The sequence below is a fragment of the Abramis brama genome (genome assembly GCF_963993115.1).
Source record: "Abramis brama genome assembly, chromosome: 11".
NCBI lineage: Eukaryota > Metazoa > Chordata > Actinopteri > Cypriniformes > Leuciscidae > Abramis > Abramis brama.
Genome location: NC_139973.1, coordinates 40,069,358 through 40,092,015, shown reverse-complemented (window position 1 = coordinate 40,092,015; position 22,658 = coordinate 40,069,358). Strand labels below are relative to the sequence as shown.

The 22,658-nt window shown below is 37.5% G+C and overlaps 1 protein-coding gene across 1 annotated transcript in view; it reads right to left on the bottom strand.

The window, feature by feature from the left end:
• Nucleotides 1-1,714: 1,714 nt before the first annotated feature.
• txnrd3 (thioredoxin reductase 3) overlaps nt 1,715-22,658 on the bottom strand; it is a 21,047-nt gene continuing 103 nt past the window's right edge. The window contains exons 1-16 of the mRNA XM_084129962.1: nt 22,445-22,658; nt 20,991-21,051; nt 17,367-17,476; nt 15,399-15,506; nt 14,306-14,378; nt 14,085-14,204; nt 12,254-12,396; nt 11,033-11,148; nt 8,718-8,943; nt 8,478-8,570; nt 6,777-6,853; nt 5,650-5,806; nt 5,013-5,120; nt 4,634-4,729; nt 3,410-3,544; nt 1,715-2,872 (exon numbers count right to left, since the gene is read on the bottom strand). The exon at nt 22,445-22,658 is cut by the window's right edge and continues 103 nt beyond it. Coding sequence (XP_083986088.1) covers nt 2,810-2,872; nt 3,410-3,544; nt 4,634-4,729; nt 5,013-5,120; nt 5,650-5,806; nt 6,777-6,853; nt 8,478-8,570; nt 8,718-8,943; nt 11,033-11,148; nt 12,254-12,396; nt 14,085-14,204; nt 14,306-14,378; nt 15,399-15,506; nt 17,367-17,476; nt 20,991-21,051; nt 22,445-22,561 — 1,803 coding nt within the window. The 5' untranslated portion in view covers nt 22,562-22,658 and the 3' untranslated portion in view covers nt 1,715-2,809. The remainder of the gene's footprint in view (nt 2,873-3,409; nt 3,545-4,633; nt 4,730-5,012; nt 5,121-5,649; nt 5,807-6,776; nt 6,854-8,477; nt 8,571-8,717; nt 8,944-11,032; nt 11,149-12,253; nt 12,397-14,084; nt 14,205-14,305; nt 14,379-15,398; nt 15,507-17,366; nt 17,477-20,990; nt 21,052-22,444) is intronic.

Here is a 22,658-nt window from a genome sequence, read left to right as displayed (position 1 = left end):
TTGCATTTATAATTCGCACAATTCTCATATTTTTAGCATATTATAACTTTACCCTGTGACTAAACCAAGTTTGTTCTCATGCTGGAGAAACACATCCAGATCAAATGCTTTCCATATCCTTTACTGTGTCCTGGATTCACACATATATGTGTAGGCTATATGTATATTCATACATTCCTGTGTGTGTGTGTATGAATTATACTCACTACTTACCGAATATAATACAAATGTTTTCTTTGAATAACGTTTTATTAATTTATAGTTAATTTATTTATTTACCTATTTATTTGAACCTTACTGATTTATCATCATATTTGTAGAAAGTTCTTCAGGGCAATAAAAACCAAATATGACATGAGGTTGCTTCTCTAGACTTCATAAATAGTTGAGACACAAACACATTTTAAACAAATATAGAATATTAATGCATTTTTAAAATTATATATGTTACTTGTTCCTTGGTTTTGTGTTTAGTTTTTACTATTTTGACTTTTATTTCTAAGTGTATTTTCTGTTCCCATCGCGTTTAGTTCCTGTTTCTATAGTTGAGGTTTCCCGGGAACATTTGTTGCCGCAGTGACTGATTACCCTCACCTGTTCCTGGTTAGCTTCTCAGTGTTTGGTGTCCTTTGGTTCGACTCTCCCGCGTTTCTGAATCAAACATCCAGCGTTGCAATATCAGTCCACGGCAGACTGGATTTAATTAACTAGAGCACTATTATATAAAAACCAAAGAGAATGAGACACCAACTCTCTCCTTAGATTCACACACACTCAGGTGTGTTTGATCCGTCGGTCTGTGATTATTCACTCACTGAATGGAACGCATGAAAATTAGGTGTTTTATCCTCAGGTTTTCAGCCTCTGGTGGTTTTTGTCTCGGATGAATACACCCGCACTTCACAGGAACAGGTGTGTGTGTGTGTCTGAATGAGTTTTTCAATGCATGTGTGTGAATATTCATGCACTGTCATCAAAAGGACGAGCTGTCTAAACTCACTTTAATACCGAATGAATGAAGCGAACACTAGAAAGTGGCCTGAACAGATTCTGTGTTTAACGGCTGATTCCTGTCGAAGGAAGTGGAGCTTTAGCCATTTCCTGTTTATAAAGAGTTTCCAGCCAATCAGCGGCTTTCACTCAATCCAGATGCATGTTTCTGCAATCCAGTCATCTAAAAAACGCATCATAAAAGCTGTAGTTTAATTTACAGAGAAAGAAATTTCACTCTGAGACAAATAAATGTTCTGAGACACTCTAACGTGTGAACAAGAAGAAATGCGTGAAATCAAGACAATAGCTGTTGTTTTCTTAAATGAAAAACAAATCCTCCTTTGCTGACGTACATTAAATGTTATAAGATAAAACAAGCTTTGAGTAAATCCTCTCAAAGCTGCTTTTAGATATTGTTCATTAATGAAATCCCTGCAAACAAACCATAGTAGAAGAAACAATACACACACACACGAGCTAATGCAATAACTAACATGAAATACACAAAACATCTATATATTCAATGGGCTCATACATTATAAAATAATATAAATTATGTATTTAATTGCTCTAGCAGAACACATTAAGGTAGTAGTTATAAATGTATAAATATAGTTACTAAACTTTATTCATAACCACACTGAAAAATTGCACAGCTTTTTGAATGTTTATGGCATCTCAGATTAATGCATGCGTTAGATAAATTAAACACTCATAAAAATTTAGATTGTACAGTTTTATTAAAGTCCATGAACTGAATTAAACAGAGATACAATGGAAATATTGTACATTTGACAGATGTATGAACTTTAACCCTTAAAGAGCAGAAGGGAGTGAATAACAGCGAATGTCAAACAGATGTGCATTTATTTGTGAATGAATCCTCCAGACAGACACATGGAATCCAGTGATGTAAAGATTTATACATTTATAAAAATATGAACATACACATTTTATTGATATTTCTAAGTGCTTTAACAGGCATCACAAACTATAAATGAGTTTGGTGCCGCCCGTTAGTTTAAATACTTTGACGAGGAAGCATCTACATGCTGCATTTGGTTTGCGCTTCGATCACGTCTCTCAGTTACTCGACCACTAAATCAGAGAATAATAATAATAATAATAATAATAATAATAATAATAATAATAATAATAATAATAATAATGAGAGCGGGAAGTGAAATCCGCTTACTAGAATCCTGACGAGCAACTGGTGACAAACCCACTATTAAATATAGAAAAATAGTCTTCTACAACCAAACGAAAGGAAAGTGCGCAGCCCTCATGAGTCTGAACGCCACGGCTCGGTCCAGAGAGCGCATGTTAGCATGGATTTAAAGTCCAAGAGCAGAAAACATCAGTCGTAACCCGCCACTGAGCGTGGGTTAGGGGTCAAGACATCACAGAGCACCACGTGCGCGTGTGTGTGTGTGAAAGAAAAGAAATCACAGACGCATTTGGTGCATTTCTGACTTGGATGGTGATGTTGAGCAGAGTAACCCCGCTGTCTAACAGGCTGTCAATCATTATTCCTCTTCCAATCATGGGTCTCTTCAGCAAGTGAAGCCCCGCCTCTGAAGGCCGTCGTGTCTTAAGGCTCCGCCCCTTCCAACACATGTGGGAACGATCACATGGTATGTAAAGGGTGAAAGGGAACGACAGACACAAAAGCCTTCTGTAAGCAGGGAAACATCATGATGTCGGACCTCTAGATTCCCAGAGAGAGACTCGAGTGTGTTTGAGCCGAGAGGAGAGGGGTAAATCACCAGTTTACACTGGTACTGACAGCCTGTTAAACCAGCAGGGTTTAACCTCAGCAGCCCGACTGAGTGATGTCACCGCCGGAGCTTTTGGTGACCTCCATCGTGGTGAAGATCTGAAACAGATGAAGGGAAGGACATGTTATGATCGTGTGCTAAATGAGTAATAAGCCTATTGTGCTTTTTTACATGTTCATCTTTCTTTAGTGTGTTCTCCTCTATATCAGTGTCAGTGTTTCTGAACTCCCTGTGTTTCTTCCGGGAACGAACACGTCACAATATTCCTCATTTAAATAATTAATATGCAGAATAAAGGGGCGTGGCCTGGTTGAGTGAGTTAGGAGTGTGATAAACTGGTGGTTATGGTAAGAGCGGGACATTTCCCAAACACACTCAAAGCGCTCGACCAATCACAACACACTGATCCAGCCGACCAATCAGAGCACAGTGTGCTTTTCAGGAGGAGGGGCTTCATAGAGACAGGAAGTAAACAGAGCGTTACTGACAGACTGGGAAGAGAGGAGCCGCAACAATGGAGGATATGAGGAAATAATCAACATTCAAGCAGGAAAACCTGTTCTAGTAGAGCCTGAAAACAAACTGTAGAAGGGCGTAATTGGTTCTCTTTAAATAGTAGAGTCAAAGAAACACACCTCAGCACAGGTGGGGTGAATCCCGATGGTGTGGTCCAGCTGATCTTTGGTAATCCCACACTTCATAGCGGCTCCGAAGCCCTGTGTGACCTCTCCAGCATTAGGACCCAGATAGTGAAAGCCAATCACACGGTCCTGCACGCACGCACACACACACACACACACACACACACACACACACACACACACACACACACACACACACACACACACACACACACACACACACACACACACACACACACACACACACACACACACACACACACACACACACACACACACACACACACACACACACACACACACACACACACACACACACACACACACACACACACACACACACAGAGTGTTGTTAGAGACGTGATCCTGTAAGCCCTGATAGAATGCAATCAAACGCTTTTCATTCAAAAAACATCTCTTAATAGAAATCTGCCACTGCTCGTTCCAGAACTGAGCAGCTCTTCTAATACGCTCGTCTCGAACAGAACGCACACATCTGCTGTTGTAATGCAATGGTTCATTGTCTGTTCACATTGTGCAACTTTTTATTTTAAAATGTATTGGTAAAATATTGAAATTAAGATTTAGAAATTCTGTGGAAGCCAGTTATTTATGGAAGCTTGTTGCTTACAAAAAAATAAATAAAAAAAATAAATAAAAATAAATAATTTCAACTTTCATTTACCAACTCAGCCTTTTTTCCTTGCTATTGTGTTTCTCACAATTTGTACTTTACAACTCAGAAATGCGAGAAATAAACCCAGAATTGAGAAAATAAAAATATAAAGTCTCAATAAGATAAGTCACAACCTTTTTTTTTTTTTGGCAGAAACAAGCTTAGTGTCATTTTAGTATAATTTTTTAATAATTACAGCATTACTATTTTCAATTAGCTTTTCTTTTTATATTTTGAGTTGTCATTTTAAGTTTAGTTTTAGTAATTTAAGCACTTCAACGTGACCTTGTTTCAATTAGTTTCCAAGGCAACATTTATTTTGTTCAAGTTTTTGATCTAATCTTTGTGTTTTATTTCAGCTTTATTTCTATTTCCTAACAGTGAAGTGCCTCCACCAGTGTTTGTTAACAAAGACAAATTAAATCTTATTGTAAAGTGTAGAATTGTATAATCTAGTGTCTGATCTTGACTTGAAATCATAGTTTGATAAATAAAATAAAAGTCCACATTCCCAGAGGATGCTGACAGTTCGTGTGTCTTACGCTGTCCAGTTTATTGCAGATGATCTTGGCGTAGCACCGGTTGTTGTCTCGGTTGGGAACGGTGAACTCCAGAGGCCAGAACAGACTGTGATAAACCTGCAGACACGCATGCATCATTACAACAGTTACCAGCACTCACTCTTCATGTTCCCCATCTGAGCACACACACACACACACACACACACACACACACACACACACACACACACACACACACACACACACACACACACACACACACACACACACACACACACACACACACACACACACACACACACACACACACACACACACACACACACACACACACACACACACACACACACACACACACACACACACACACACACACACACACACACACACACACACACACCTCGAGGTTCTCCTGCCCGTACATCTCCACGGCCTTCTCCTCCGCGTGACCACAGCTGCCGTATTCCATAGGAGTGAAGACAGTGGTGGGAACGTTCACATAATCGCACTGTTACACACACACACACACACACACACAGAGAAGAAAGGGTTATAATCACAGATAATCACTCTTTATTAGTGCTGGGCGATATACCGGTTCATACCGCGTTTATTTTTATGAAATTAATTTTTAATATACCCCAATACCGGTGTATGTCGCTTAAACAACGTTGGGAACGCGTTGCGACTCTGTTTGAGAGGGTCAATGTTCACTGTTGCTCTGGTGATGCACAGCTGTGTGTGTGTGTGTGTTAATAAGTGTGGATTTTTTTCTACAATATTCACTCATGACAGTAAAATAGGGCATTCTAAGTCAATATACTGCAGTATTTCCTCTCTCAATCAGTAGAAAATGTGGTTAACACCCAGTCATGCTTGAAAATAAATAAATACTGTCATAAACCGTGAAACCGGTATAATTTAGAAAAATACTGTGATCTGGATTTTTGGTCATTCCGCCCAGCACTACTCTATATGAGACTTTAATCCTCCTGGAAAACCTCCAGGAGACGGCAGCGTTTATGACTAGGCCAGACCTTTAAAGATGATCCGGCGTACAGTCGTCGAGCCAGAAGTTTCCCGGCCTGAATGGCCACAGGCGTGAGCTCCCACTTTCCCTCCAGGATATCTCCAATCGCATAGATGTGAGGAATATTAGTCTGCTCCTCATCGTTCACGGGAACCTTCCCGTTCCTGGACGGAGGAACAGAAAATCACTCAATGTTCATATTGAGTCAGTCTTGAGGACTAAAAGCCACTGTAATGGACTGTGTGTGTATGAACGGCATATGGAGGACACATTCACACGTGGCTCTGATGTTTGATCTGAATGCGTTTACTTTCTCCTTTGTGGAAATGTTTGACGTCATCATGAGGAGTGCAGTGAGACTGCATATTTTTCAATTATTTATCCTCAAACTGTATCAAAACTTTAGATCCTTGTATTGATTTTTTTATTAAATGTCCTAAAAATCAATAACTAAAAAATCTTTGTTTAAAGGATAAATAAAACATCTTGAGATATTTGCTCTCCGGACAGAAATGAAATGAAAAATGCTTCGTAATAATATATCAGCCATATTACATCATCATTAGTTCCCTTCTGCAATTTAGGAAAAGTCAGAACTGAGAGTTACTGTAACAAATGACCTTTAAAATCCCATACAGTTTGTGTCATGTAACACACAATGCACATTACAAAATCTGTAAATGCTCAGCGAGTGGCTCACACAGAGTGAGTGAGTGTCATGTGTGTGTGGGTCATATGGAATCACATGACTGTGCTTGAGAACGGATCTAAAGCCTCTGTGCTGCACTAATCCCTCAAACCATGCATACACACTTCAGTCTGTGTGTGAATTAATATGCATTTCCCATGGAAACACTTTGCTCAACTCATCCCGCCCGGTGCCCGTCTACATCCCACAGTGTGTTGTGTGTTCTGTAAACACACTCCGTGTCACTGAGGTCAGACGCTGGACACACTCCCAGGTTCCCAGAGGAAATACTGCTGATTCACCATGACACTTCAGACCCCGCCTCCTACTCACTCTGGCCCCGCCCCTTTAAATGCTGCCGTGACAACAAGGACTTTGTAATGGGTTGGGGGAGGGGCTATGAGGACAGATGACCAAAATAAACCATTCAAAAGAAAGAGACATACTTGGCATTGACTTTAACTCCAGCTTGGTCCAGACCGATCTTTCCTGTACAGGCGTCACGACCCACAGCGATCAATACCTGATACACACACACACACACACACCAACATTAGCAACATGAAAGGAATGTGACAATGCTGACAACTGAATCTGCCTTCGGTTACAAAACAACAACAAAATAATTTCATTGATATCTTATTTGATGTTGTACTTGTATTTATATTTATTTTTTCTTTTCTTTAAAAAAAATAAAATAGAGTTAAAAAAGAGTTATTGGAATACATTATTGATTCTGTTTTCTTACACATATGTTGGGTTTAATTATGTTTTGGTGAGATGTCCACTATATATCTAACAATGTCTTCTCTATAGTGATTCTCAGGTGATTAGTCACATGACTTTTGAAGGACCTTAAAAGGTGTGCGGTTATTTACATTTACATTTATGCATTTGGCAGACGCTTTTATCCAAAGCGACTTACATTGCATTTCAAGGCACACATTTACATTCTTATCAGTTCTTGCTTTCCCTGGGAATCAAACCCATGACCTTGACGTTGCAAGCGCCAACGCTCTACTGTTTGAGCTGCAGGAAAGCATATTTGGTTGCGCTATTTGAAAGGTTGCGCTATTTAAAGGCTTTTTATATACATTTATTTTAACCCTTTAATAAACAACTAAATAATATTAAGGCAAAGCATTGTTTACACGGAGCGAACTCCACTCACAGGAATTACATTTACCCTGAACTGCAGTCAGACCTCTCACTCTTAGACAACTATACAGCTCATGTAGGGTAACACTGAATTATTGATGCAAGCGCTTCAGGGTTCGTACAGATACTGTAAAATGAAATTCCAGGACTTTCAGCACTAATTTTTTGGTTTTCAAGGACTTTAGAGATCAAATTTATCAAACAATATCTTTATTATCTTTCAAATTCTAAAAAAGGAAAATAGATAAACAAAAATGAACTAATAAAACTAAATGGTACAGATAAAGTACAGTGGATGCAGTGACTGTGGAAACTTTAACCACTGAAAGGATACTATGACAAAGATATCGCCTTATTATTCAAACTGATTTATTTCCATGAATATATGATTGACCTGAAGAATGAAAGCTGTATCATATACTCTGATATTTATGAGCAATATCACACTCATAGCCATGAGAAATGCCTCTATATCAGACGGGCTGCAGCTTCATTATGTGTGAAATGATTGTTTTATTGATAAAATTAAACGCTAATTTCACATACATTGTCCTTCAATAATTCAAGCACTTTTAAAGTACCTTTTCATAAATATGGCTGATTTAAAGGGTTTTCCAGGACTTACATTTCAAAAAGTCAAATTGAAGTACTTCAAGCATTAAGCACCTTGTACGAACCCTGTTTAACAAAAATACTTGCTTTTAAACCCTCTGAAACTACAATATTTTTCCAGCCTTTCATATTTCCCAACGACTGGTGTCACAGGTGCAGTTCACCACATTTATATGGAAATTATCTACTAACATTTCACAAAGTCACTGGGTTCATTGAAGAGAATGTAAAATGTCTGAAAAATGTTTGAATAATAAATGGCACACACTAGGATTTGAAACCGGGCCAAAGATAGCAGACAAGATAAAAACCAGACGCGCTGTAATGTGTCTGAAGGAAATTCCAGTTTTTGGCCAATAGAAAGGCAGGACACTCACGGTGTTGTATTCCCCTTCATAGATCTCGTTACTCTCGGTTGATTTGGCCGTCACTTTAAGTCGGCCCGGAGTTCCAGCTTCCAGCTCCTCGATCTGTGGATAAGAGAATCACCGTGATGTTTTATCACCTCGATAATGTGTGTAAAGAGGCCATGATTATGAGTATTACATAATCACGGCTACGATAGATAATGCATGGTTTCAGATTTCAGTAATGTTTAACCGCACACATGCACCAACCTTTGTCGGAACAAACTTCCTGAGGAATTTGACCCCGTGCGTCTCCATGTAATCTCCCGCACGGTTGGCCATGTCCTGGTCGAATCCTCGCAGCAGAATGGAGCGAACCATGACGGTCACGTCCAGTCCCAAACCGGCCAGGAAACCCCCACACTCCAGAGCCACATACGACGCCCCGACGACAAGAGTCTTCCCGGGACAGTAGGGCAACGAAAACAGGTCATCACTGTGAAGAACAAACAACACCGATGAGGGCACACGATAGATGGATCATGTTTTCCTCCAATGCAGACAAAAGTTCAGATGTACAGTTAAACATCATAAACGCTGCCAAAGAGAAAAGTCAATATGCTCTAAACCACAGAGGCTCGAGTCCTGCCAAACACCTGCACTTCCTCATCAGATAAAAGATGAATGAACCATCAGCAAATCTCAGCGGAGTCATAAAAGAGCACACATGCATTCAGGTTAAAGGCTTGGCGTTTCCAAAGTGAACCTCACTACGCTGTACGGACTCAATCCCATTTTTTTCTGTTTTAATATTTCTGGATACAGAAATATTTTTTTCCATTTACATTACTCTGGACTGTTTAAAGGTTACATGTTAGCAATCAAAAAGCATGTCTTAACTGAAATCATGAAACTTAGAATTAAACAGCAATTTATTAAAAATAAAATAGGGCCCTATATAATTAAATTCTTTATTGTTTTAATTTTTCTGAATTTATAATTGTATTAAAATTTTTTTTATCAAAGGCATAAAACATTAACAATTAGGGCTGCACAATATATAGAAATTATCGAAATATCGCAAATGTATATATTGCGATATGCATATCGCAACGGCTTGCAATAACTGGGGTCATGAATAAAAAACGAAGAGAAAAATCACTCACATCGCTCTCGGCTGAATAACTTTTGTAGCTTTAATAAGAATCAGGATATATTTAATTCATACAGTGAAAACTAAGCTTATTTTTACATTTGATTATTCAGTTTGTGTTAAATAACCCTAATGTAGGCCTTCCTGAAACCCTGAACCCCGAGGTTTACACTAATGTTAAAATAACACTTCTTATGCGACAGTAAAACACTGATGTTCGCTTTCAGAATGTTTTCTTGTCACAAAAAGAATGTGAAACATGTGTAGGTTACATAATTTTAAATATATTTAAGTTTATTTTACACACAAGCATTATCGTATCGCATATCGAATATCGCATTATTAAATGAGTTATCGCATTTTTCTTCAATATCGTGCAGTCCTATTAATTCATCTAATCTTTTAAAATGCAATTCAAATGAAAATTAAAAAAATCCTTTTTTTAATTTCCTTTGGCAAACTGCTGAAAATAATACGAGTGTCATGCTTGAGTATGTGTGTTTGATGAAACTGGGCCATTCACAGAACTCATTTTTAAATAGCCTTTTTTTGCAGTTTTATATTTATACACTTCCCATATCACGATTTGATTAAATGCACAGTCCTAGTTCCATCCAAAATGTGCCGAATTCTGTGACATTCCGAGTTACACAATTCCATTTTCTATGACTATTCCGCGATTTTATACGAATTATATGGAATCATAGAGCCTTACATGTCATTTAATAACGGCATTATGGAAATGTATTATTTTTTTATTTATGATTAATAAAAAAAATTACCAAAAACTCTGGTAATCAAATGAAGGCATAAAACATTTTTTAATCTTTTAAATTGAAAATTAAACAATTCCTTTTATTTTATGGCAAACAAAACTGAAAACATCATCACGAGTATCATGCATGCTTGAGTACGTGTAGTTGCTGATACCATGCCATTCATTCACACAGACTTCATATTTAAAGTCTTTTACGGTTTAATATTTACAGACACTTTCCATATGTGATTTGATTAAGTGCACAGTCCTAGTTTTGATTTATTCATGCAAAACTTGGCAACTTCTATGACATTCTGCATTACACAATTCTATTTTTGACTATTCCACGATTTCATCAGTGTTTTCCGTATCGCAGAAATCATAGAGCCTTTCATGTACGTCGTGCCATTTTTAAATAATCAACATGAACCAACTTGATTATTTTCCATGTTTGTGCCACTCATATCAGAGCTACAGAAGGAAATCCTCCTCCTATTTGACACGTCATTCAGTGGAAGCTTTTGTTCCCTTAGTGACTGAGAATGAACCAGCTTTAGATCAATAAATGCTGTAAATAAGTCATCAGGGCTCCAGTAACGACCCCCTGGGGTCCAGCTGCGTTTACCCAGCTCTCCAGAGGAGGTTTACCGCTGTGAACTCAGAGTCTAAGCTCACCTGGTGATGCAATGCTCTTTATCTCCCGGGACGCCCAGGTAACGAGGCCGCTCTCCTGTCGCCAGCACAAACCTAGCCGCGGTGTAGAACGTCTCTTTACCACGCTTGTTTGTGGCCTGTTGGGAAGAGTCAACACAAAAATAAGATGAGGGCAGCTTTAGGCATACGGAGAGTGTGATTTGAACTGTAATACGCAACGTTTAGCATCTCTCATAGTACTGGCATTTGAATAAAGCTGAAAGAAAAGCCTTAAACACAGAAACATTAGCGCTCCAATGTCATAAAAGCACATTTTCTCCATGTTCTGCTGCCAAAAGTAGGAATGAATTACACTTCACAGTTAAACTCATGCTTCTTTTAGTCCTCTAAAAGTAAATGAAGTGGAAATGAATCCAGTTCTCTTTGCATTCACATTGTATCTGGACCTGTAGTGGAGTCAGCTCTCCTTTTGGTTCATGTTAGCTGTGACCGTTAGCTCAGCCCAGGAAAACAGCTTTGCAGTCACAATGCATTTTGTAGTGATTGCGGTTAGGGCTGTCACTTTACGTTCAAAATTCGATTGCACAATCGATCGGACCAACCAACGCATGTTTCGAAAACGAAAATAGGGAATCGATTTTAACGGCCTTCTCTCGGAGCGCGTCCAGCTCGTCATGATACGCCCGCAGGCTCTGACACACACATAACAGCAGATTATACTTATGCATAATGTCTCTTTTTACAACAAAACTGAATTCTGCCGGTATTCAGACATTCTCATGTATACAGATACAGATTTAGGCTACGGGCTACAATCTACGCAAGCGAAATTTGTTTGACATTTCTAACCGTAGCCTAAACACAGGCATGTTGAAGACTGCAGTGATGTTGTTCACTGGTGTTATGGCAGTCCACTCTGCTTATTGTTTTTCGAGAATGTTGCACTCCTGTTTGTCATTGTGCACGAAACTTCACGCCAATAAATCAACAGGATTATTTGCTTACTTTTACGCGTCTCAAGCACCCTCTTTACGTTCATCCTAACGACTGTTAGTTGGCTGTGGATTTGCCCATATTTGGCGTTTAAAATGGAAACGTCTTTAGACATGGAAAATCGATTTTACAATCGATTCAATGAGCACTTATGTTTCAAAAATCAAACAGGATTTTTTCACAAAAGTGACAGCTCTAATTGCGGTGAAGCTTCAGTAGAAGCGGCTCGCTGGATCAGAACACACTTACCTTGATCTTGTGCGGCTCCACAAACTCAGCGTAGGCGTTGACGTAATTGACGTTTTTGTCTCGGAGGGAAACTCTGTAGCCCCAGTTCAACGAACCGATGTAGTTATTCACCGCAGTCCTCATCGTCTCCCAGTTGTGAGTCACTTTAATAAAAAGACAATATTTGATGAGAAAGTGAAACAGAAGACACACACACACACACACACACACACACACACACACACACACACAAAACATACATTAAGAGAAAAAGTGCACATGCTTGAAAGCAAAAGCTTTACAACACATTGCGCATGTTGTAATGATCAGTTGTTCTGTGTTTTAGGAAGTTTTCTTGTGTTAAATCACCCATTAATAATCCTTTTAATTAAAGCTGCAAGCAGCATTTATCGGGGTTCAAGCATTTAAGGCCTTTAAGCACATAAGCATTTAAGACATTAAGTTTTATTTAGCAAGCTTTTAACCACTGAAATAATAGATGGAAAAGTCCATTTACAGCCAATACAGGCAATTTACCATAGGAAATATTTTTAACAGTTATAGCGCCACCTATGTTCCGATCTCCATAAAATTTTGCATGCTTATTAAGGATGTTATGTCACATATGCTCACCAATTTTTGTGATGTTCTGAGTTTTCATTTAGGATTTATAGGCTTTTTAGTGTATTTTGCCACGCCCATTTTATAAATCACCCTATTACAGCCATCCAAATGCAAAAGTTCAACTTTTCTTTCAAAATTTTTACAGACCTCTAGGGCCAAGAGTTGAACATGCCCATCGAGTTTCGTTCCGATCAGCCTCCGTTAACCTTGTCTAATAGGTGCTCAACTTCATTGGCCGATGGCGGCCATGTTTTTCGAGATACGCCAATGTCCTCATAAACATACATGGCACCTTGGACCAAGACACTGCATACCAATTTTCAAGTCAATCGGACTAACGGTCAGGTGGTTATAGCCCTTTTCATGTTATAGCGCCACCTAGTGTTCAATCATCGCGATTTTTTTACTGTGACCCCAGACTGAATTCATACACGTGTACCTCATTTACTTCTCAAGTTATAGCCATTTTAGTCAAATAGGCTCCTCCCACATCGTTCATTTTGCGCCCCCTAGCAACCATAAATCGAAATTTCAACTTTTTTTCGATAATTATTGATATTCAGACTCCAAAGAACATTTCTGCACTGGTTTTGTTCCGATCGGGTGAAAAACCTAGGACTAGTTCGCAAAAGTAGGTTTTTGATATAATTCAAAATGGCAGAAAAATTTGCATACCGGAAATGAAATCGGAGATACCGGTATACACCTATGGGCCAATCGGGGTCATACTCTCTGAACCTCTCCTCGATTTTTTTACTACCATCTGGCCAAGTTTCAAGTCTCCAGCACTTATGGTTTGGGCTGCACGATGTGTTTTACGGCAGAAGAAAAATAATAAAAATCAGGGCAATTACAATAGGGTTTCAGCACTTCATGCTTGAACCCCTAATTAAAGATATAACTGAGTAGCCTCATTATAGCCTTTCAAACCATTTCGAGATACATTCACAAAGTTGCTGTCATTTAAATCGTTTCATAAAATGAATAATCTACTTTCAGAGAAAGAGGAAATAAATTTGCAACTGAAATGTCTTCACAGTAAAAAACACAAAATTGCAACACAACTTTAACCACTCAGGGAAAACTAATGCATTGCACATCATCAAACAGACACTTTAAAAGCATCTCTATGTGCAATGCATTACATCATGTGGTGTAATCGCTGTCTGTAATCCAGATCACAGAGCCAGTGAATCATGTTCCCAGCCGTGTTAATGTTACGACTGACCTTGATCACCGAACTCCCAGCCGAACTTGCGGGCGTCTCCTATAGCTGTGCCAAGCAATGCCGTCTGATGCATCAGCTTCTTAGGAATACAGCCCACATTCACACACGTGCCGCCCAGACCTGGAGACAGACCTCGCATTATCATCTTCATCATATCATATATCACCATCAAGTCGTCATTTTTGATTATATACTTCCATGTTTGATTCTGGTATTCTTACCCCAGGTTGTGCCCTTTGGTGTGGGAACAACATAATCCAGAACCATGACCTTCTTGCCCAAGGCAGCTGCTTCCTGTTTGGACAGGAAGGAGACGTGTTAAAATCAAAATCATGTGCAAAACCCACAGAGCTGCTCTGAGTTCCTATAGAGTTTGGCTACATCATTTACATGCACGTTCAATATATTTACAGTGCAAGACTGTGATATATCGAGTATTCATGATGATTTTACTGGCAGCATAAAATTAAGCAACCTCAAATTTTTGTAACTAGATCCTTTTGTTCCAATTCTGTGAATCATTTTAAACTCAAAACCATGGAAAAAATTAATTTGGTAAATGTATAAAAGATGTACATAAAAATAGGTAAAAGTATATATAAAAAGCATATATTATATATATATTATATATATATATATATATATATATATATATATATATATATATATATATATATAAGGGCTGTGAAATGATTAATCGTGATTAATCGCATCCAAAATAAAAGTGTGTGTTCACATAATATATGAGTGTGTACTGTGCATAATTATTTTGTATATATATATATATATATATATATATATATATATATATACACACACACATGCATGTATATATTTAAGAAATATTTGCTTAAATATACTGTATATATAATTTGTATTATATATAAATATAAATATTTTATGTATAAATAAAAAAAAATCTTAAATATATACATGCATGTGTATTTATATATACAAAATAATTATGCACAGTACACACACATATATTATGTGAACACAAACTTTTATTTTGGATGCGATTAATCGTTTCACAGCCCTAATATATATATATATTTTTTATTTTTATTTTTTTATTTGAATATAAACAATGCTGTTTATTACTAGGTATTGCATAAAAAAATATTTTCTCCCTGTGTTCATATATATATATATATATAAAAACACAGATCTAATACAGGGTGAATCCATGTAACTTGAGCCTCAGTTTGAAATGACAAGTGTCCCGATTGCTCCGACTTAACTGGACACACACATTCAGTATTTAAACAGCATTACAGATGAAGGATCTTCCTGCCTCGGTGTAATTGAACTCACCTTTGAACACGCCAGACCGCCAGAACCCCCGCCGATGACGATGAGATCATAGTCGTACGCCTCGCTCCCTTCACCCAGCAGCTTCTGCAGGACGCCATCGCTGTGAGCCTGTTCCCACAACAACCAGACACTCATTACAGCATAAACACATGCTGATAAGAGCCTTTGTGAAGAGGCACTTGTGCTTTATTCAGCTCTATCACCAAAGGTCTTTCCCACAGAGCTGCTTTACACTCAACTGAGAAAGGGCTTTATAGACAGCTGACAGATGCATTAGTGATAGAGACAGGCACTGATGATCAGACATTTCATATGTAGATCACACGAGCAGTCCTCCGATGGGCTAACCAACATATTCAACAATTCAACTGGTGAGATAACAGTTGATCGTACAAAACTAGGGCTGTGCAAGTTACTTTCTCAGTTGTGATTTCTAAGGTTAAAAAATATCAAACAATTCATAACAGCGTAAGCACTGCAGTTATACACTGAAAGCACTTCGTTTTAAAACTTGTAATGTTTTTATTTTAAAGCAATTAAGTTGAGAGAAATACTAGCCTTAAATGACATTTCAGTTTATTATTATTCTAAATATTTTAAGCAGTACTTTTTATAATATTTTTTTTTTTTTAAATAAAAAAAATAATTTTAATTTTTTTTTTTTTATTAAATTAAATTTTACATTTATTTTTTTTAAATTAAATAAATATAAAATGCTAAATGGAAAAAAAAAAAGAGAAAATAAATAAATAGCAAGCTAGATATTGTTGTAATATTGATAAATAATATCGGGAGGTCTATAGTAAAATCTCCAGCCCTAATAATAACAATGGTTGCATAATTCCAATCAAAATTTGACAAGTGAGAAGTTTCAGAGTGAAACCAACACATTTTACAATGAAACAAAGTCCTGCCCTGAATCAATGATGACTGCAATTTTGTCAATTAAATGGGGAAAAATAACTTCTAGCAGACATGTGGGACGGACAGAAATGTTTTAATTACTTATTCTCTTAATCTTCTACCACAGCTAAAATTAAAGGGTGTGTGTGTGTGTGTGTGGTGATTCAGCAGAGAACGTTCTCTAACTTGAGTGTCCAGTCAAGCGAGTGAAACCCAGTGCACTGCACACTAAACACTGGCGGCATGTTCCCTTCCAGAACACTGTGTTGGACCAGAATGCAACGATTTCTGCATGAGCAACAGTTAATATGAGGAATTAATCATTCTATAAAGTTAGTAAGGTTTCATGCCATCAAATCTGTAACAAGACAAGAGTTTGCTTGAGGAAATGTCATTTTTATGTCTGTAAATTAACAAAAGTAATTTCTCTGGTGGTCTTTGGTCATTCATGAACACCTGTGCAGTGTTTCAGAGCAAGCTAATCAAACTATGGTTGGTCACTTCGCATGTCAATCAGATGTTCCTTGACTACATCAATAGCATAAATAACGAGCAGACATTATGAAGAGAGACAAAAGTCTGGTCTGCGAGACCGAGTAAGAATCACTGTCGAACTAGAGCGGCACGATATATATATGGTTTTAGCATCGATATCGCGCTGTTAGATTTAATTCAATTGTATTTTTCTTCTATTGTATTTATCTATGCTTGTATATTGCTTATTATTTTCTATGCAGATTCTCTCCCCTACAAAATCACCCCGATTATTCAAGAATGAGTAATTCTTTTCATCTAGAGCTATTCAGATTATTTTACTTAGTGCCATGTCAGCATTCAAAGCTATTTTCATGGCAAAAATTAAATGACAAAAATACAAATATCATATAAATACAATAAAAACCAAACAAACAAAAACAGCAAGTCATATTCTACAAGATTTTCTAGAGCCATTCAAATCATCTGGTGAAATTGAAATCACAATGCAAATCGCAGAAAAACAAAATATTGCACTAAGTTTTCTTCAATATGTCGAACACACGCAGAGACCGGACAGAGGAACGGTACCTTCATGGTGTTGTCGCAGCCTCCGATGTGTTTCTTGTTGATGAAGACGTTGGGGACGGTTTTCTGCCCGGTCATCTCATGCAGCAAGTCCTGGTAGTTGGTCCCGTCCTCTAAAACACATCAGACAGGATCAGTCAGGATCTCAGCGCTCGTGTTTCACATCTACACCATATGGGCGGCCCTCCAAGACGGATAATCGAATCGGGTTCGGATCTGGCACTGCTTCTGAAACTAATGTTTGGCTCCAAAGCAGCTAATCAGGTTTAGAGCCTTTCAGCAGAGGATCATTATCAGTGCGATGCTACGAACATGAGGAGAGCAGGCTGTGCATGTACAGCGAGATAAAGGCAAGCGTGAGACATGAATGAGACATGTTGGGGTGCAAATGAGCGAATGAAAACAAGGGAAGATGAGTTTGGGTTGGCGTGACTCAGCAGGTCATGGCAAAACGGCTCTGAACACTTAAACATTAACTTCAGAGGTTCAGCACAATGTTCAGAGAACACATGATGAGTATCTCAGCACTTCTGTCACTGAGGTAGTAAAACTGCAGTAACCTTAAACGTGGACATTACATAATCGAGCATGCAGAACACATGCATTCAGTAATCTTGCGTATCAGAAAGAACTTCAGGTGAAAATGTCATGCAATTGAATGTTTAGCGAAATAAAGCAAACATTGCTTTAAATATGTAGTGAACAAATATAATGTAATCTCAGATCTGGCATTTATCTCATTAAATTATTCAGACTCAGTGTTTCCCCTACCATTATATAAGGGGGGCGCCCCGCCCTCCTAACGGCTCCCCCCGCCCCCCTTGAAGTCAAGTAAATTTGATTTGATTTTCTTTTTAGCGCCAGATTACAATTTGTTATTTTATTAAAAAAAACTAAATAGCCCTTAAGTAATAAGTTATTTATCTTATTTCCACGATGGCATGTATTTTCTGTCTGTGTGTGCGCGTTTACAATTATCCCAATGAGTGCGCAAGCGCGCACACTCACACACAAACAAACACTTGCGTCAAATACAGATGAGCACTAGCGGACAGAGCGCGCGGCGGGAAATATGTCGCTGAACTGAAGATGGCAGCACTCGCTCTACTGCGAGTAGCAGCCGGAGTAGCTCTCCTGCTCCAAGTCTACGCCCGTTTCACACATATTTCGTTTGCAGTGCGTGTGCGGTGAGTATTTTTTTCCGTACCCATGTTTACAGAGCTTTCACACTGCACGCAGATGCAGTCCGTCGATGATCGATCCGTTCCAGTTGCGGTGCGTATACAGCAGTGCAGCGATCGTTTCCGCACCGAGTCTACTTTTGCCGTTTATATACGGTCTATGATTTCTGCTGTGCTGCAAACGCTGAATTAAAGTGACAGCGCATGTTTCGTGGTCAAAATGAACACAGATTGACCTGAAAATGTAGTAATTTCACCATAAGTGCGATGAATTAAATAAAATGTAGTAATCTCACCATACATTTATTTAATTTTTCACTTTAAGACCGGGGTAAAGCAAGGAAAACTACAATTTACCTCAACAAGGCGACATAATGACATTCGTGGAGGTTCTTTGTGACATGCAAGATTTATTGTATTAAAATTTAAATGCAAAAGATTTTAATATAAATACATGGTTAAATATTTTACCACTTGCTTGAGCAACTTAATATATAATTATATAGAAGTAATGCATTGAATAATACATTGTTTAAATTGTGTTTAAACGTGAACGCGCGTTCACAGCAGTGCTGCGTCTGACAGGATTATTCTCTCCAATAAATGCATCATAGAAATAAAAACTTCTCACAAAAAAAGCCCATTTAAAATTTGTTTGTCATATAAATGTATTAACTAACATTAACGAACAATGAATGAGCAATATATTTGTTAGTATTTATAAATCTTTTTTTAGTTGTTAAAAATAAAACTATTTAAGCTCTGGTCCATTAATATTAACAAATACTTCTATAAATTTAACAAAGGTTATTTGCAAAAGTCAATTTTAAAAAGATTTAAATATGTTTTTTTATTTTTTTAAAGAGATATCTTATGTTAACATTTTTTTTTAAACATTTGTTTTATGTTAACTTTTACAAAGCATTACCCTCCCAGACAACCAATTAATGTGCTAATGCTTTTACAAATTATTAACTTGCTTATTTACTCATCAATTTGCTTGTTTTATTACTTCGTTTTAAATATGAGAATTTTTTTTCTATTTTGCTAGCAAAGGTGGAGTGTTTATTAATAGGCTAAATCAGGTTATTTCCCGGTATAGTGAGGTAAAAAAAGATCCTAATCGTCAGCGGGAAATTTACGGACACACATTATCCTCTCATGCCGTTACAGATGCAGCATTTTGCCTGTAGGCTACTTCTGCACGAGATGAGAACACGTTTTAATTTCTTGGGTGATAAAAAAGTGTTGCAGTCTGCGATATATGTCCTCCTACCAGTGCTCTCTCTGTCTGGATGCACTTCACTTATGTGCACCGCACTTCAATAAGCCCAAATAACGCGGGTTTTAAATGCCGGGAGAAATCAGAGGCAAAAATCTAAAAGTCGATCGGTTATACTTAAACCTATGACTTGACTCTGATAAAGGAAAACGGGTTAATGCGTTTACATGACCACATGCATTGTCAGTTTATTCAGCATAATCGAGTTAATAACGTGCACGTAAACGCGCTCAATCCCTGAAAATGAAAGCAGAAACGGACTGAGCTTTCGCTGCATTAACGGCGCGTTCTCTCAGAGACGACGGTGGATATAACGGTAGCCTACAGCAACTATCTTAATTTACTGGCTTAATATTTCTCTTGTGGACTTACATTATTGACAGTGAAAAAATTTGAAGAATATTTCTTGTTAAACAAGTTTGAAGTTGCTTGTGATTTTCACAGATGGCAGAGTTTCACAGATATGCTTCGTGAACTAAAGACTTTTATTAGGCCTAGGCGGCCTATATCATTTTATTGATATTATTATAATTAATATTTTGTAATTTTATTGTTTTTAGTGTTATTAGTGTCATTAAATATTTTGTTAATGTGCTAATGGAAACAAAATACTGACGAACAACGATGCCGTCTTCATCTTGGCTCTGTATAAGAATGATGCGTCTGTTAAAACAAGCACTCTTGACAATTTGTGAATGGATCATCTTGCAATTCAATTTCGTTGTGGGATGTAGTTTTTTTAGTCTGTTTTAAAAACATTTTCTTTGAGGAGTCCTCACACGCGCGCGTCGGTGATGTCGCAAGTGCTTATGTGGTGATGTCGCAAGTGTGGTTATGTGGTGATGTCGTTATAAATTTAGGCAAGGCAAATATAATTGTAGTTCCTAATTAATTTAATAACTATACTAGCTTCATAATAATAATAATAATAATAATAATGACTTAATACATTAATGGGAAAACAAGCCAATTATCATACTGATATCGTCAAAGGCATCTGCCATCGGCGATATCTGTCTATCGTCGATACACGATACTATCGTCGATCGGCACAACCCTAGCACTTCCTCCATGCATTTTAATTTCAGTCTTGGAAGGAAATATTCTAAAAGTAATCTGATGATTACTGATATGGAGAATGATCCGCAGTGATGGTTCTCTTACCCATCAGGTCCAGCTCTATGGTATTACACTTGACATTCAGCTCTTTGAAGAGATCCTTCACCTGAAATCACAGAAAGCCCCACGTGTTAGTTACTCAACAAGACTCGCGTTTCAAACAGGACAACATTTAGCAGCAGAAAAACATCCATTCAAATACATGCGATTCAGTAAATTACAGTACAGTGTAACAGCATTAAATAAAATACATGAAATCTCAGGTCAGCCGTGAAGTACTTATGTTATCTACAGTAATACAAAGGAGTAAAATAATTTAAGTCGTGGTAAAAGCGGAGTTATCTATAACTACTTCGTACCCTAATCATTCCCAACCTGCTGTTTTAATTCTGGTTCCAGAAGTAGTTTATTCTGAACTCAAAGTGTCAGATCAAATCATCAGACATGATCTACTGAGAAAACCAGAAGTCTCTATGATTCTTAAAATAATTACTGTATTGACACACTAATTAGTCTCTTCATGAATGTGGAACATCACAGCACTTCGACACACTTGCCTGGTTCAGTCGACAGATGCACGGCATCACAGGATCACATTTGATGTTTTTTTCATCATCAGTCATTCATTTTTGTGTTTAAAACATTAATAATGTTTCATTTGCCTCCATTTAAAGTTACCTTAATAAAGCAATATTGATGGATTATAGCAGAGATTTAACACTACAAGAGCTTGGTTTCTTGAAGAATGTTTTATTACAGCTCAGAACTTTAGATGCTTTTTAAAAGTCAAATAGACATAAGTATATAGATCATAAAACGAAGTTATCTATAAACTGAGATTCCTAAAAACATGAACTTGACATTGACAAACTATTGATTTTAGTTTTTAGTACATAAAAAAAAACAACAACATACGATTATTATTTTATTTCAGCCATAATATGTAAATATTAAATCCAGACGTTAAATATTTTAAATAATTTAATTTTACTATATAAATTTGCGAGATATTTTCAAGCAAATATCTCCATAAACTTTAACTAGATTAAAACATGTGAAAAGAATAATTTAACAACTTTATTAAAGTTGCCTTCTCAAAGTAAAGACAAACTGAACACATACAACAAAGTTAAAGAGACAGTTCACCCAAAAAGGACAATTCTGTCATCATACACTCGCCCTCAAGTTGTTCCAAACCTGTATGAATTATTGTTTCTTGAAAGAAAGAATGGATCATATGACTCTGTCTTGTTAGTCAGTGGGGGCCATCAACTGTTCGGTTACCACGATTCTTCAAAATATCTTCTTTTGTGTTCATACAGGTGTGGATCAACTCGAGGGCGAGTAAACGATGACAGAATTGTATTTTAATGTGAACTGTCCCTTTAAGAAATAAGCTTCACAACTATATACACTCTTAGCTGCTTTTACAAACCTTCTTGCATGACATGACAGTTTCGAGGAGATATTAGTCATGTTTATGGCGGATCTTCACTCACCTTGACGCAGAAAGGACAGTAGCTCTTACTGAACACCAGCACTTGATGGGAATCGATCAGTTCTTTGATCTTCAGTCGGATCTGCTCGCGACCCCCGTCCTTCTCGATGGGCGGCATGATGACCAATAACCGGTCACGGATCGATATTCCGCGCTCTTCTGCTTCCTGAGTCGATGATTATGATTAAAGTGAAGCTTAATCTCAAAATAAACTC